The 14,909-nt window shown below is 42.5% G+C and overlaps 2 protein-coding genes across 3 annotated transcripts in view; one reads left to right on the top strand and one right to left on the bottom strand.

The window, feature by feature from the left end:
* Nucleotides 1-10,859: 10,859 nt before the first annotated feature.
* Nucleotides 10,860-12,514, bottom strand: LOC139558392 (replication protein A 14 kDa subunit-like). The gene is made up of 4 exons (XM_071373484.1): nt 12,123-12,514; nt 11,803-11,877; nt 11,482-11,593; nt 10,860-11,148 (listed from the first exon to the last, which is right to left on the bottom strand). Exons 1-4 carry the CDS (start codon nt 12,294-12,296, stop codon nt 11,066-11,068), a joined length of 444 nt encoding a protein of 147 aa, XP_071229585.1. The 5' UTR covers nt 12,297-12,514; the 3' UTR covers nt 10,860-11,065.
* A 43-nt stretch (nt 12,515-12,557) lies between these two features.
* Nucleotides 12,558-14,909, top strand: part of LOC139558391 (UBAP1-MVB12-associated (UMA)-domain containing protein 1-like) — a 28,835-nt gene continuing 26,483 nt past the window's right edge. Inside the window, exons 1-2 of one of the 2 annotated variants that reach the window (XM_071373482.1) lie at nt 12,558-12,711; nt 13,015-13,117. In XM_071373482.1, the coding sequence (XP_071229583.1) occupies nt 13,033-13,117 (85 nt within the window). In that variant the 5' untranslated portion in view covers nt 12,558-12,711; nt 13,015-13,032. The remainder of the gene's footprint in view (nt 12,712-13,014; nt 13,118-14,909) is intronic. The other variant, XM_071373483.1, reaches the window with a different exon arrangement.

The following is a 14,909-nucleotide window of genomic DNA, read 5'->3' as shown; positions in this document are numbered from 1 at the left end:
CTCTTGGCAGGTTTTCTGTGGTGCCATACTCTTTCAATTTTTTAATAATGGATTTAAATGGTGCTCTGTGGGATGTTCAAAGTTTCAGATATTTTTTTATAACCCAATCCTGATCTGTAATTCTCCACAACTTTGTCCCTGACCTGTTTGGAGATCTCCTTTGTCTTCATGGTGCCGCCCTTTGCTTCGTGGTGTTGCAGACATGTGACGCTTAAATAAAGTCCACCTGTGTGCAATCTAACTAATTATGTGACTTCTGAGGGTAACTGGTTGCACCAGATCTTATTTAGGGGATTTTAATATTTTTTTACCTTTATTTAACTAGGCAAGTGACATTTTTTATTTTCAATGACGGCCTAGGAACAGTGGGTTATAACTGCCTTGTTCAGGGGCAGAACGACAGATTTGTGCCTTGTCAGCTCGGGGATTAGAACTTGCAGCCTTTCGGTTACTAGCCCAATGCTCTAACCACTAGGCTACCCTGCCGCCCCACTAGGCTACCCTACCGGCTTCATAGCAAAGGGGATGGTATTCATCCCCTTTGCACACATGCACGCACTAATCTTCCGTTTAAATTTTTTTATAATTTTTTGAAACAAGTTATTTTAATTTCACTTCACCAATTTGGACTATTTTGTGTATGTCCATTACATGAAATCCAAATAAAAATCGATTTAAATTACAGGTTGTTGTAATGGGTCCTATTTGTAGCTGGTGTCGAGAGTAAGGTGCAGGACAGCAGATATGAGTAATCAACGTACTTTTACTCAAAATGTAAAATATACAAAGTAACAAATACACGCACACCATGACAGACCGAAAATACAATAAACAATCACTCACAAAAAAACATGGGGGAACAGAGGGTTAAATAATGAACAAGTAATTGTGGGATTGAAATCAGGTGTGTAAAACAAAGACAAAACAAATGGAAAATGAATGGTGGATCGGCGGTGGCTAGAAGGCCGATGACGTCGACAGCCGAACGCCGCCCGAACAAGGAGAGGGACCGACTTCAGCGGAAGTCGTGACAGTTGTAATGCAACAAAATAGGAAAAACGCCAAGGGAGATGAATACTTTTGCAAGGCACGTTATGGTTTCCTGTTTACATATAGTCCAGTGAAGTTCCTTGAGGGACGTCGTGGTGTCTGCTTGAGGGGGAATGTACACAGCTGTGACGATAACTGATGAGAATTCTCTTGGGAGGTAATATGGCCGGCATTTGATTGTAAGGAATTCTAGGTCGGGTGAGCAGAAGGACTTGAGTTCCTGTATGTTGTTATGATTACACGATGAGTCGTTAATCATGAAGCATACACCCCGCCCTTCCACTTCCCAGAGAGGTGTTTATCTCTGTTGGCGCAATGCATGGAGTAGCCCAGTGGCTGACCTGATTCCGACAACATATCCCGAGAGAGCCATGTGTCCGTGAAACAGATAATGTTACAATCTCTGGAAGGCAAACCTTGCTCGAATTTCGTCTACCTTGTTGTCAAGAGACTGGACATTGGCGAGTAGTATACTCTGGAGCGGTGGGCGATGTGCACGTCTACGGAGTCTGACCAGGTGGCCCTTCTGCCGCACCGTTGTTTTGGGTCGGCTTCTCGGAGTAGATCCATTGTCCTGAGTTGTGGTCCAAACAGAGGATCCGCTTCTGGAAAGTCGCATTCCTGGTCGTAATGTTGGTAAGTTGACGTTATATCCAATAGTTCTTCCCGGCTGTATGTAAAAAGACTAAAGATTTCCTGGGGTAACAATGTAAGGAATAATACATAAAAAACTAAATACGGCATAGTTTCCTAAGGACTCGAAGCGAGGCGACCATCTCTGTCGGCGCCATTTTGGGGCCTCTGTGCTATATAGCCTCAGTAAACTCAACAGAATCAGGGGCCTCTGTGCCATATAACCTCTTTCATCTCCCTAATGCCTCAACTCCCTAACACCCCAACTCCCTAAAAGCCTCTTTAAGCCTCTTCAAAAGGCCTGCTAGTCAAAACACACAAAGGCCCTCTACGCTATTATTTCATTTAACTTCGTCCCTCGCACAGTACAGGCCTGCTACACTTGCAGTGGGGGGGTTAGGAATGGGGTGCTAACCCTGGGAGAGCCCCTGGTTGCATTTAGAGGGGTGTGTAGGGGGGTTACAGGATATGGTTGTCCAACTGGTGAACTTGCCAATAATAACACAGACCTGTCTGAGGATTACTGCTCCTCTGTACTGCAGAGTAAACCTCTGTCAACCTGGACACCTCAGACACACCAGATCCGACACACAGACACAACACTGGGAAATATGAAGGGAAGGTTTCAGGTCAATTTCATGTAAATTCAGTCAAACCAGTCATTGCTTTTCAAGAGGAAAATTGGAATTGAAATTTCAGTGTACTTCCTGAACTGACAGTTATAGTGTATAACGTTAACTGGCTACTAGAGGATGCTTTTGATGAATTAAGGCCACTCATTTGTAAATAACTCCTTTCACCTGGTCTTAATTGAAAGGAGAAAACAAAAACCAGCAGACACTAGGATTTCTGTGGAATGAGTTTGACACCATCTAGGTTAGCTGATGAGACAGATAAGGAAGTGGACTCACTAAGCTTCTAGGGGGACCTCTCTCTCCTATATCACACAGACAAGACGTTGGCTGTGGGCACTGAAATCAAGAGAATTATTTTATAGATTTTTTATTTAACCTTTATTTAACTAGTCAGTTAAAAACTAATTCTTATTTAAAATGACGGCCTACCAAGAGGCAAAAGGCCTCCTGTGAGGACAGTGGCTGGGATTGTAAGCATTTCACCTGTTGTATTCGGCGCATGTGACAAATACAATTTGATTTGATTAAAAACACAAATGTAGGACAAAACACACATCACGACAAAAGTGCCACCACAGCACTACATAAAGAGAGACCTAACACAACAACACAGAATGGTAGCAACACAACATGGCAGCAGCACAAACATGGTACAAATATTGTTGGGCACAGACAACAAACAGCACAAAGGGCAAAAAAGTAGAGACAACAATACATCACGCGATGTAAGAGAAGCAACATTTAAATATACACCTCAGAGATAATTATCTTTGCATTCCAAATGGATGATTACAAAAAAAGGCACTTACCCCTGTGTTTACAAGCGCATTCTAAAAAAGAATAGCTCACACTCGATGCTCAGTAATGTATGTTTCAATTTAGCCATTTTAATCCTGTTCAGTCATCTCACTGCATGAGCTCTACTGAACTGGGAATTAGGGTTTGAGGGAAAATATAAACATCTAGAATTGTATAGCAATGTCAAGACATGTTGGTATCCTTGAGGATAGATCACTCCCACCACTCACCAGTTCTTTAAAGAGTTTATCCTCCAGCAGGTTGTCTGTGAGGCTGAGGACGTGCTGCTGTGGTGGGTGCTGGCGATGGAACGTAGCCTGGCGTTGGTGGGCCAGTCCCTGCCTGGGTAGTCCCAACAGCCTGATGGTGAACAGACACACGTTGTGGTTATTGGCCTCGGCCGCAGCACTGGGGCTGTGGGGATGGTCCACGCTGTCGGTCATCAGCAACGTCACTCTCAGGCTGTTAGCCGCTGTCTCACGGCTAAACACCTGGGTTTTATAATAGTTCCATTGGACTTTGGTGTTGGGTCTCATACTTGTTTTTTGGTTTGGAGCAATTTGTTCTACTTTCTTTGAATAGTCCTCTATAGATGGTCAAACTATCAACAGACGTTTGTATGCAACCCTGTTGGCTTGGGGCTAGAGCTTGGGCTAGGTTTAGTGGATAGTTATTTAAAAGTTAGTTGATGGTTAGTTTAACATCCATCAATCATCTGTAGGGGACCAAATAAAGTGTTACAGATAATGATATGCTGACCTGTGTAGCGTTAGTGACGGCGTAGGCTGAGTAGGTTCCTTGTCCGATGTAGGTCATGGACGGCACTCTGCTCTGGAACACATCCTGCCAGTCCCGGAAGTTGTGCTCCAGAGACACAGAGCTAGAAGAAGACGGAGAGCAGTTAGACAGAGAGCAGTTAGACGGAGAGCAGTTAGACGGAGAGCAGTTAGACGGAGAGCAGTTAGACGGAGAGCAGTTAGACGGAGAGCAGTTAGACGGAGAGCAGTTAGACGGAGAGCAGTTAGACGGAGAGCAGTTAGACGGAGAGCAGTTAGACGGAGAGCAGTTAGACGGAGAGCAGTTAGACGGAGAGCAGTTAGACGGAGAGCAGTTAGACGGAGAGCAGTTAGACGGAGAGCAGTTAGACGGAGAGCAGTTAGACGGAGAGCAGTTAGACGGAGAGCAGTTAGACAGAGAGCAGTTAGACAGAGAGCAGTTAAATGGAGAGCAGTTAAATGGAGAGCAGTTAAATAGAGAACAGTTAAATAGAGAACAGTTAAATAGAGAGCAGTTAGATGGAGAGCAGTTAGATGGAGAGCAGTTAGATGGAGAGCAGTTAGATGGAGAGCAGTTAGATGGAGAGCAGTTAGATGGAGAGCAGTTAAATAGAGAGCAGTTAAATAGAGAGCAGTTAAATAGAGAGCAGTTAAATAGAGAACAGTTAAATAGAGAGCAGTTAGATGGAGAGCAGTTAGATGGAGAGCAGTTAGATGGAGAGCAGTTAAATAGAGAGCAGTTAAATAGAGAACAGTTAAAGAGAGAGCAGTTAAATAGAGAGCAGTTAAATAGAGAGCAGTTAAATAGAGAGCAGTTAAATAGAGAGCAGTTAGATGAGAGCAGTCCCGTCTGTCATGGGATAGAACCCTTGACTCTCTGGTTGCTAGCTCATCTCTCTAACCTCTACAGTACCAAACTGCTGTACTGCAGCGCAGCTAGCATCATCCTCAGTCTCCAACCTGCTGCCTGGATCTGCAAGAGCCATGTGCTGAAATGCAAGACAAAGTTTTTCTGCTTCTCAAACAGCAGCACCGTGGCCTTCTCTGAGCTGTCCAGGATGAACATGATCTCCACGGGGCAGATCACAACTATTGGGGAGGGGGAGAGAAAGATGGAGAGAAAAGGGGTGGAAAGAGAGACGGGGTGGAGAGGATGGAAGGATAATGAATACATTAAGGAATTAATGAACGAATGGATGGATGGATGAAGAAAGTCCACTTTCTGGAACCCACTAACTTATTCCTTCATTTTGGAGGACCTGGTTGTCATCTCTCTGGCCCTTCCTCCTCCTGTATATATATATACATATATACACACAGACAGACAGACAGACAGACCGACACACACACACACACACGCAGTCACAGAAAAGTGCTATGACTTATGTACACACTAGAGGCCTGATTCTGATGCCAAGTTATTCCCAGTTACATTTTGCCTCTATAGCAGTAATTTGCAGGATATGGTCAAACACCATTTTTTCTTCTGAAATTTTCCCCATTAATTCCCAAAAAGTTTTACATTTCTTGAATTCCATTTCAATTGATTTATTTCATATCAAAGAATTAATTGTAAATATGTTATTATAAATGTGTAATTCCTGAGAATTATTCTGAGTACTAGTTAATGCTCCCAAATCAATGGATTGATTAATTTAAAAGCACAAACAACCCTGAACTCATCATCAAAATGACAGGGTTACCCATTATCATTAAAAAATATATTTGCATTTCAATCTGCAACACAACATGCAACACATGCGATTGTCATTGGATAGCCTACAACAAATTTCTCTCTGGAAATTACTTGATGTTCAATAGCCTACAGTGCACTTGACACGAATGTTACATAACATAGTTTCAAATCAATTAAACCGTACCTTGATTCTTATTCAAATACAATGAATCACAGTAATAGTCAGCTAATTTGGTCTGAAATACATAGTCCAGTGGGCAACCTTTTTATCCCCGGTTTAGTCCTAAAGCAGGAGAGAGCAACCGTGATCAACCTGCTCGAATCGATTCAAACCTGCACGAGGGGGCTGACTGGGAACACTGAATTTTTATGAAGCGCACCGACAATCACACTGTTGTCAAACGGATTGACGGAAAGAAATATGAGTACAGGTTATTACACATTCTTGATAACATCAATAGTTCATCTGTTTTTTTCACTCTACAACCTTGTTTTCTCAGTCATCATTCATACCAACTAAACCATGTTGTGGCTATCAACGTGCAACATCCCTCCCACCCAACCGCTAATGTTATTAATGTGCTACTTAAATCACCCCGGTACAGAGTGATCAAGTTTCTAGCATGATCACTCTTGAGTCAAATATCAATCCTCACTGACATGCCTGTAAAAGTCGACAGGGGAAATATGGCTCTAAATATGATTTATAGGTAAAACACATGAGTACTGTAGAACTGGAGCAAATGCTTACTGTCAGCCAAATACTTTCAAAACCTGGAGGTGCACTTGATTTAACTTGCCCGGTAGGCTAGCCTACAATAAACCCAATGTAATAATCCCAAAAGTGCAAACACATCCCACCTTGTATGTTGGTCAAACTAATTAAATCAAGTGCAACTCAAGAGTTTGAGTTATAATGTTGACCTAGGTCTGGAGTACATGTAGGTCACCCAACTGCTACATTCTTAGAAAAAAGGGTTTCTAAAGGGTTCTTCGGATGTCCCCACAGGAGAACCGTTTTTGGTTCCATGTAGAACTCTGTGGAAAGGGTTCTATCTGGAACCAAAAAGGGTTCTTTAAAGGGTTCTCCAATGGGGACAGCCGAAGAACTCTTTTAGGTTCTAGATAGCACTTTTTTTCTAAGAGTGTAGGGATGGCGTGAATGATCTGTTAAAGGAAAGGAAAGGATGAACATATTATTGATCAATGACCATTGAGTAACATCTTGGACCCACTCCAAGCAGCAACCCAGCACTGTTCAGGGACTAGCAAGCACCAGACCTCATCTGGATGACTTCAATGTGAAAGAGACATCATCACTGTACCTGTCTCCTTCCTATAACTCACAGCACAGAGACATGGCCGAGAGGGTTGTCATGCCAACTCCTGAGGACGTAAATAAAAAACGTCTGCGAAAGAGGGATTGCTCCAACTGAAAAGGTTAACAATCTTCCCATGAGATGTATCAGGTTTGGTGCAACAGGCCAGAAGGACTACAGATGTTAACACATGTTTTTCTGAGATGTAATGAAGACACCTAGCGACTTCATCAAGGTCACTCACTATCACAAGATCCCAGGTTCACAAACTTGCTCAAATTACAAATCACCAACCTATATTGACAATAGGACACAGGTGTTGTGGCATTAGTAGCCTCATATATTTGTCTTTCACAGTACTTAAAATGTCACCCTGAGGAATCGGCCATAAACTTCCCTAGTTGGAGGGGGCAGTGATCTACATCTACACTGTGACAGGGACCATGCTGCTTCTTCTTCCAGGCATTATAAAGATGTCAAACCACAGAACATGTCTGCCAAAAAGTTATACTTCTGAGAATGTTGAAGGAATGTTGCTTGATAACTGCATGGCTGGAATTGAAGTACTGTGTTGCTCTATTGGTAAGAGCAGGACACTAGCAAAATCCAAGGTTGTGGGTTCAATTCCCACAGGGATTACAAAGGCCTACACAAAATGTAAGAACTGTCCTATGCTGTAAGTCAATTTGGATGAAAGTGTCTGCACAGTGGCATGTAGTGTTATTATTATTATTCAGTGTGGCTGTTGTGAAAGCCATGCTCTGGCACTGTGAGAGTGAGTACTGGGTCGGTAGCTGGGTTCAGGCTGGGTGTCTATCAGAATGTGTCTGATAGAACATGGAACCTTTAGAAAGTTGAAGATAGAACATGGAACCTTTAGAATGTTGAAGATAGAACATGGAACCTTTAGACTGTCTGATGGTACACAGACCTTTAGAAAGTTGCAGATAGAACATGGAACCTTTAGAAAGTTGCAGATAGAACATTGGAACCTTTAGAATGTTGAAGATAGAACATGGAACCTTTAGAATGTGTCTGATTGAACATGAATGTTGCCATATTTATATCTGCAGCAACGCTCTGAACATTGGACTCTGTTGAACAACATGTCTAGTCATGACACTATTTGGTGTTCTTGCCTCTTGGATGACAGACTGTGCAAACTCCCAACTGATGGAGAGACAAGACAACCTGGGTTGGATTCCTCTATTCTCCATCAGAGCCTGCTGTCTATAGTTGTTTCTTTGTTATCTCAGTCTCATGTTTAGTCGCTGCACCCCAAGAGATGGCAGGAAGCCGCCCTTCAAACTCCCTGGCCTGTGGTGGCCAGGCACGACTCCAACACCATCATTAAGTTTGCTGATGACACAACAGTGGTAGGCCTGATCACCGATGTTACGAATCCCTTTGGCCCGACAGTCCAGGGGGGGATGGTAATGGGACCCGTAACACAACTCATGCAAATTATAGTAGTGAAAACGTAACAGTGAGAACAAATAACACAGACAACTTAATTACCGTCAAACACGAAATGTTTATTTATAAACACACGGTAAATGGGGGGGAAGCAGGAAAAGGGGCTGAGCGGGACCCAAGGAATGAAAGAATAATAATTCAAAAACACCCCTAAGCTAGACTAGCCTACTTCACAAACAGCTAACTAACCAACCAAAAATACAGGGGGTGGTCCGCCCAGTTCTAACTAGTGTTTTTAACAATGTTTAACTACGGGTAGTGTAGCCCAAGGGCGACTTGTCTGGTTACCCCCTTTTCCCACCATCACTCAAACACCATAACCAAAACAATACTCACAGGTGGGGACAAAGTGACATGCAGATGCAAAACACACAAGCGATCTACAGACAGAAGGCATGTTACAAAGAGATTGAGCTGGGGAGAAAACAACTGACAGGGGTTTTAAACCAAGGGAAAGGGACTGTGATTGGGTAAGGGAAAAGGAGCAGGTGTCTTCCGATTAGTGACTAATTGATGACTGATTGGGGAATGATTATTGTCACCTGTGAGTAGGGGAGAAGGAGAGAAAAGAAACACACAGGATACACACAGAACACTTGTATCCGTAACAACCGACAACGATGAGACAGCCTATAGGGAGGAGGTCAGAGATCTGACCTCAAAATGTTTTACAGCTGCACCATCGAGAGCATCCTGACAGGTTGCATCACAGCCTGGCATGGCAACTGCTCGGCCTCCGACCGCAAGGCACTACAGAGGGTAGTGCGGTAACGGAGCGCCAAGACTATTTGCATTGCCCCCCCCCCCCCCCCCTCTGGGACGCTGCTGCTACTCTGTCATCTATGCATAGTCACTTGAATAACTCTACAAAATAGCCTCCAACACTCTACTCAACAATTTGGATGCAGTCTATCACAGTGCCATCCGTTTTGTCACCAAAGCCCCATATACTACCCACCACTGCGACCTGTATGTGCTCGTTGGCTGGCCCTCGCTTCATACTCATCGCCAAACCCACTGGCTCCAGGTCATCTACAAATCTCTGCTAGGTAAAGCCCCACCTTCTCAGCTCACTGGTCACCATAGCAGCACCCACCCGTAGCACGCGCTCCAGCAGGTATATGTCACTGGTCACCCCCAAAGCCAATTCTTCCTTTGGCCGCCTCTCCTTCCAGTTTTCTGCTGCCAATGACTGGAACGAACTGCAAAAATCTCTGAAGCTGGAGACTCTTACCTCCCTCACTAGCTTTAAGCACCAGCTGTCAGAGCAGCTCACAGATCACTGCACCTGTACATAGCTTATCTGTAAATAGCCCATCCAATCTACCTCATCCCCATACTGTATTTATTTATCTTGCTCCTTTGCACCCCAGTATCTCTACTTGCACATTCATCTTCTGCACACCCTACCATTCCAGTGTTTAATTGCTATATTGTAATTACTTCGCCACCATGGCCTATTTATTGCCTTAACGCTCTTATCCTACCTCATTTGCACATGCTGTATAAAGATTTTTCTACTGTATTATTGATTGTATGTTTGTTTATTCCATGTGTAACTCTGTGTTGTTGTATGTGTTGAACTGCTTTGCTTTATCTTGGCCAGGTCGCAGTTGCAAATTAGAACTTGTTCGCAACTAGCCTACCTGGTTATATTAAGGATAAGTAATACTGTGATAGTGTTGATGGTTATTTAGTCCCTACCTCACCACCTGGTGGTAAGAAGTGTGGTTCCAGCAGTACAGGAGCTTGTGTTGAACACTTTGTATCAACAGAGGGCGTTACAACACAGCCATGCATGCAGTAGACTAGAAGATGGTGGAAAGCCATTTTCAAGTCAGATTTGAAATACAGTATATATTGCAGAGACCCCTCTAGCTCAGTGACCAACTATATTCAGCCGCGGACCAATTTTTTCTTGAGCGGAGGGTCAGAGGGTTGGAACATAATTACAAATCATTTGTAGACTGCAAACTGACCGCAAGAAGCGGATTTGCTGGTATTTTTAGTCTTGTCAAAAAAACTAAAGTGCTCAGAAAACTTGGAGGGGAAAATATATACATTTTCATTTATTTAGGCAAGTCAGTTAAGAATAACTTCTTATTTACAATGATGACCTACTGCGGCAAAACCCTAACAACGCTGGGCCAAGTGTGCGCCGCCCTATGGGTGAACCAATCACAGCCAGTTGCGATACAGCTTGGAATTGAACCAGGGTCTGTAGTGACACCTCTAGCACTAAGATGCAGTGCCTTAGACCCCTGTGCCACTTGGGAGCCCACCCCCCAAAAATGTTTGACTAGCCAGATGCTTTTACTGTTTAGGGCAGCCCTCATAACCCTCGCTGTTCAAGTTAATTAACTAAGGAGTAGACCCGCTAACGAGAATATTATAAACAGTCGAGGCAGTAACTTGGTTGAGTTAAGATAATAAAGCTTGATTTTAGTCGAGGATGATGATATCAAACAAATTGAGACACGGCTTATTTGGGGTTTATTAATGAATCTTGTTGTAATGACTAACACAGACAGTTATAAAAGCATTCATTTTGATTTTCCATATGAAGAAATATAAGAAACTGTACATATCCATTTAACACTCATATACAAGTATATTTAAAAAATGGCAAACAAGATCATGTTGACAATGATCTTTAGGAAGTAATGAATAAGTGCAAAGTGCTCATCCACTGGTGGCTATTTCAAATGGATAGTGCTGGGGGAAATCGTGGATGACTTTCAGGACATCATTGTACAGCTCCAGGTCTGGAAAGAAAATACAAATTAAAATGAAATGCTATTAGTTAAACCATTATGTGAAGAAAATAGAGATGTCAAACCAGTTGAACACAGTCTTTGCTATGTTTAAAAGTAGACTGCAAGAGGTCAATATCATCAAATACTGTGGGGCGACATCCTAGAAACACCATCATCAACAATAATTAAAATATGCCAAGACCACCATTATTATTACACATTGGGAAGAGAACATATTTTGTTGACTTTGTTGCAGGAAGTCACCCTGCTGTGTATAATGTCATTTAGCAGTCTAACTTTGAGAACACATTCCCTTTTCCACAGGAGAGATTATGTACTTACCGAAAGGAATGCCTTTGTCTTCTCTGAGTATGTTGTATGCAGAGGCCATTATTGTCCCTTTGTTGGACACCATACCAAGCACCTCCACCACCCCGCTCAGCTCCTCATCAAGCTGGGGAAAAATAAACAATGTTACATCAGGCAATATACTAAACTCAAGTACAATGTTCACTTTCAGTTGAGTGTTGTCTTTGTCAGATATTTGTATTCTCAATTCCTAGCAGATAGCTACTTACTGTTCAACCAGTCTACTGTAGCTAGCTAGTTAGTTAAGTCTTGCAACTAACGTTAACGTTATAGAAACGCTGTGACTGTACTTACGGGCTCGTTGAGTTCCACTGATGCAGACTTCCCTTCTCCGTCCGAAAGACTGAATGATTTTCCTGTTGGGTGGATCTGTCATAGACAACAATGAATTTCGATTTCGTAATGCTGTGTCGAATTCCATTGCCATTTCTGGCCGTGTAGTCTGGTGTAACGTTACCACCACGAACCTTTCGTCAAGATAGGACCGCCATCCAAATCAAATTGTATTTGTCACACGCGCGGAATACAACAGGAGTCGACTTTACAGTGACACTTACTAGAAAACCATTTTATAGTGCTGAACTAACGGTGGACCAATAACACTAGCATATTACCTTCTCAACGCGTCCAACGAAGCAAATCGGCCTGCTGATATATCGAGACAGCATATCAGAGTTAATCCTGGCTTTTTGTAACTCGAAAACTGCCATTTCGAAAGATTTTGCTGTGCACAATTTGTAGCTACGATTGTATATCAGACAAGCAGGTTGTAGCGCGGGAAATATCATGTATGACGATGTTTCCGCATTGTTCTATGTTACATTCTTTCCCAGGATACAAGCTCGTATTAATTATCGTCTCTCATATTAATATTGAAATGCCAGCTGAAGGGATACTTTTATATAAATAAAACTTCAGTCATTTAAAAGTTTAGTATAATAACCAAACACCAGAATCCAAGCGATATATTGCGGTATAACCATTGTAAAACGGATCAGAATTAGATCATACTCGACATTGTTTCTACACGGACCATTTATAGGACAGGAATGACCGGAAACACATAAGACACAATAACAACAACACACGGGCCTATGTCTAACTAGCTACACGAAATCGAAGTGAAATTGCATAGATAATCTAACAATAGCAACATTTTATGTTACTTTACTCAACTTTTTAAAGAAACGAAACACTGGTAAGGTAAGTAATTTGCATTTGTTTGATAAAAACCGAGCTAACTAGGCGTTAGAAAGAGCCGCTAACGTTAGCTCGCTGGTCAAACGTGACATTTGATACTTCGGAAGTTACAATGATATCAAACTGAAAGTCACCTTGTATTTAGTTATGATATTACAATCTATGATCAACTTTTAGGCATAGTCCTAGGTTCTACATACATAAAGGTAACACCAGCAGAATGTTTACTGCATTTTATCATTCCAAGTGTCGTGATGATGTTGCCGTATGTGGTCTTACTTACAGTTGTTTTCCTCGCCTTTGCAGACAGCGTAAGGAGTCAGTATGTTCAGTTTTTTCGGACATCGTAATAAAGACTCTTCCAAGAAGTCATCGTCAGAGGGGGATACAGATGGGTTCGTGATAATCGGTGAGAAACACACGAAACTTCATCTTGCTGAATTTGTAAGAGTGAGAAATGTAAATCTGCTATAGGCACTCAACGTCTACATGCTCAACAGAACTTTGAGGTTTCAGGCCATCCTACTGCTCAGTAGGCTCCTGTCAGTTTGTAAACCAACACTCACCATCTAACAAGTTGGGTGGAACACACACACAAAGTAATGCTGTGATTGTCATTCAATCCATGAAATGTGTGGATTCCACAATGCTCTTCTGGTTGTACAAATCTTGTTTCATAAATCAATGTCTCTAAGTGGCGGCTGGGTCTCTCCTGACCACCTACTGATATCACCCAGAACAATGCTTTGGGGGTTGTGTCTCAGATAGTTGCACACAATGTTGTCATTGTGTCCAGTACTACTTTATTATAAAATTGTATTTTAAATGTTTCAAATCGCTGTACACTTTTAGTCAATAACATAGGCCTATATTTTGAGTTTCTTGTTCCTTTTTACATTTTATATGAACCATTTTTTATCACCAAGACTAAACCCTGAACCTCTACTTTGTAACACTAAGCTTCAAAAAGAGTTTCAGTCCACGTAAACTAAAACAAAAATATAAATGCAACATGTAAAGTGTTGATTCCACGTTTCATGAGCTGAAATAAAAGATCCCAGAAATGTTCCATACACACAAAAATCTTATTTTGTGCACAAATTTGTTTACATACCTGTTAGTGCGCATTTATCCTTTGCCAAGATAATCTGGCGTATCAAGAAGCTGATCATTACACAGGTGCACCTGTGGGGACAATAAATGGACACTCTAAAATGTGCAGTTTTGTCACATAACACAATGCCACAGATGTCTCAAGTTTTGAGTTTGAGGGAGCGTACAATTGGCATGCTGACTGCAGGAATGTCCACCAGAGCTGTTGCCAGATCATTTAAGATCTCTACCATATGCCACCTCCAACGTCGTTTTAGAGAATTTGGCAGTACGTCCAACTGGTTTCACAACTCCAGACCAGGACCTCCACATCCGGCTTCTTCAGCTGCGGGATCGTCTGAGACCAGCCACCTGGACAGAGGATGAAACTGTGGGTTTGCACAACCGAAGAATTTCTGCACAAACTGTCTGAAACAGTCTCAGGGAAGCTCATCTGCGTGCTCGTTTTATTGACTGCAGTTCAACGTTATAATTGACTTCAGTGGGAAAATGCTCACCTTCGATGGCCACTGGCAAAGTGTGCTCTTCATGGATGAATCCCGGTTTCAACTGTACCGGGTTGATGGCATTGTGTGAGCGAGCAATTTGCTGATGTCAACTTTGAAGAGTGCCTCATGGTGGGGTTAGGGAAAGTGGGATACCTAGTCAGTTGTACAACTGAATGCCTTCAACTGAAATGTGTCTTCCGCATTTAACCCAACCCCTCTGAATCAGAGAGGTGCTGCCTTCATCAACATCCACGGCACCCGGGGAACAGTGGGTTAACTGCCTTGCTCAGGGGCAGAACGACAGATTTTTACCTTGTCAGCTCAGGGATTTGATCCAGTAACATTTTGGTTACTGGCCCAAAGCTCTAACCACTAGGCTACCTGCTGGTTATGTTTTGGGCAGGCATAAGCTACAGACAACGAACACAATTGCATTTTATCGATGGCAATTTGAATGCAAAGAGATATCATGATGAAATCCTGAGGCCCATTGTCATGCAATTCATCCGCCGACGTAACCTCATGTTTTGGCATGATAATACACGGCCTCATGTCGCAAGGATCTGTACACAATTTCTGGAAGCTGAAAATGTCCCAGTT

The sequence above is a fragment of the Salvelinus alpinus genome, chromosome 29 (assembly GCF_045679555.1).
Source record: "Salvelinus alpinus chromosome 29, SLU_Salpinus.1, whole genome shotgun sequence".
Lineage (NCBI taxonomy): Eukaryota > Metazoa > Chordata > Actinopteri > Salmoniformes > Salmonidae > Salvelinus > Salvelinus alpinus.
Note: the sequence above shows the minus strand (reverse complement) of the source record. Positions and strands in the feature narration are given on the sequence as shown.

Excerpts from the sequence above, each read along its gene's own strand:
- LOC139558392 (XM_071373484.1), bottom strand. The coding sequence starts at position 12,296 with ATGATATTTCCCGCGCTACAACCTGCTTGTCTGATATACAATCGTAGC. Across the intron at positions 11,594-11,802 it reads CAGTGGAACTCAACGAGCCC|CTTGATGAGGAGCTGAGCGG; the intron begins GTAAGTACAGTC and ends ATTTTTCCCCAG. Across the intron at positions 11,149-11,481 it reads AGACAAAGGCATTCCTTTCG|ACCTGGAGCTGTACAATGAT; the intron begins GTAAGTACATAA and ends TTTTCTTTCCAG.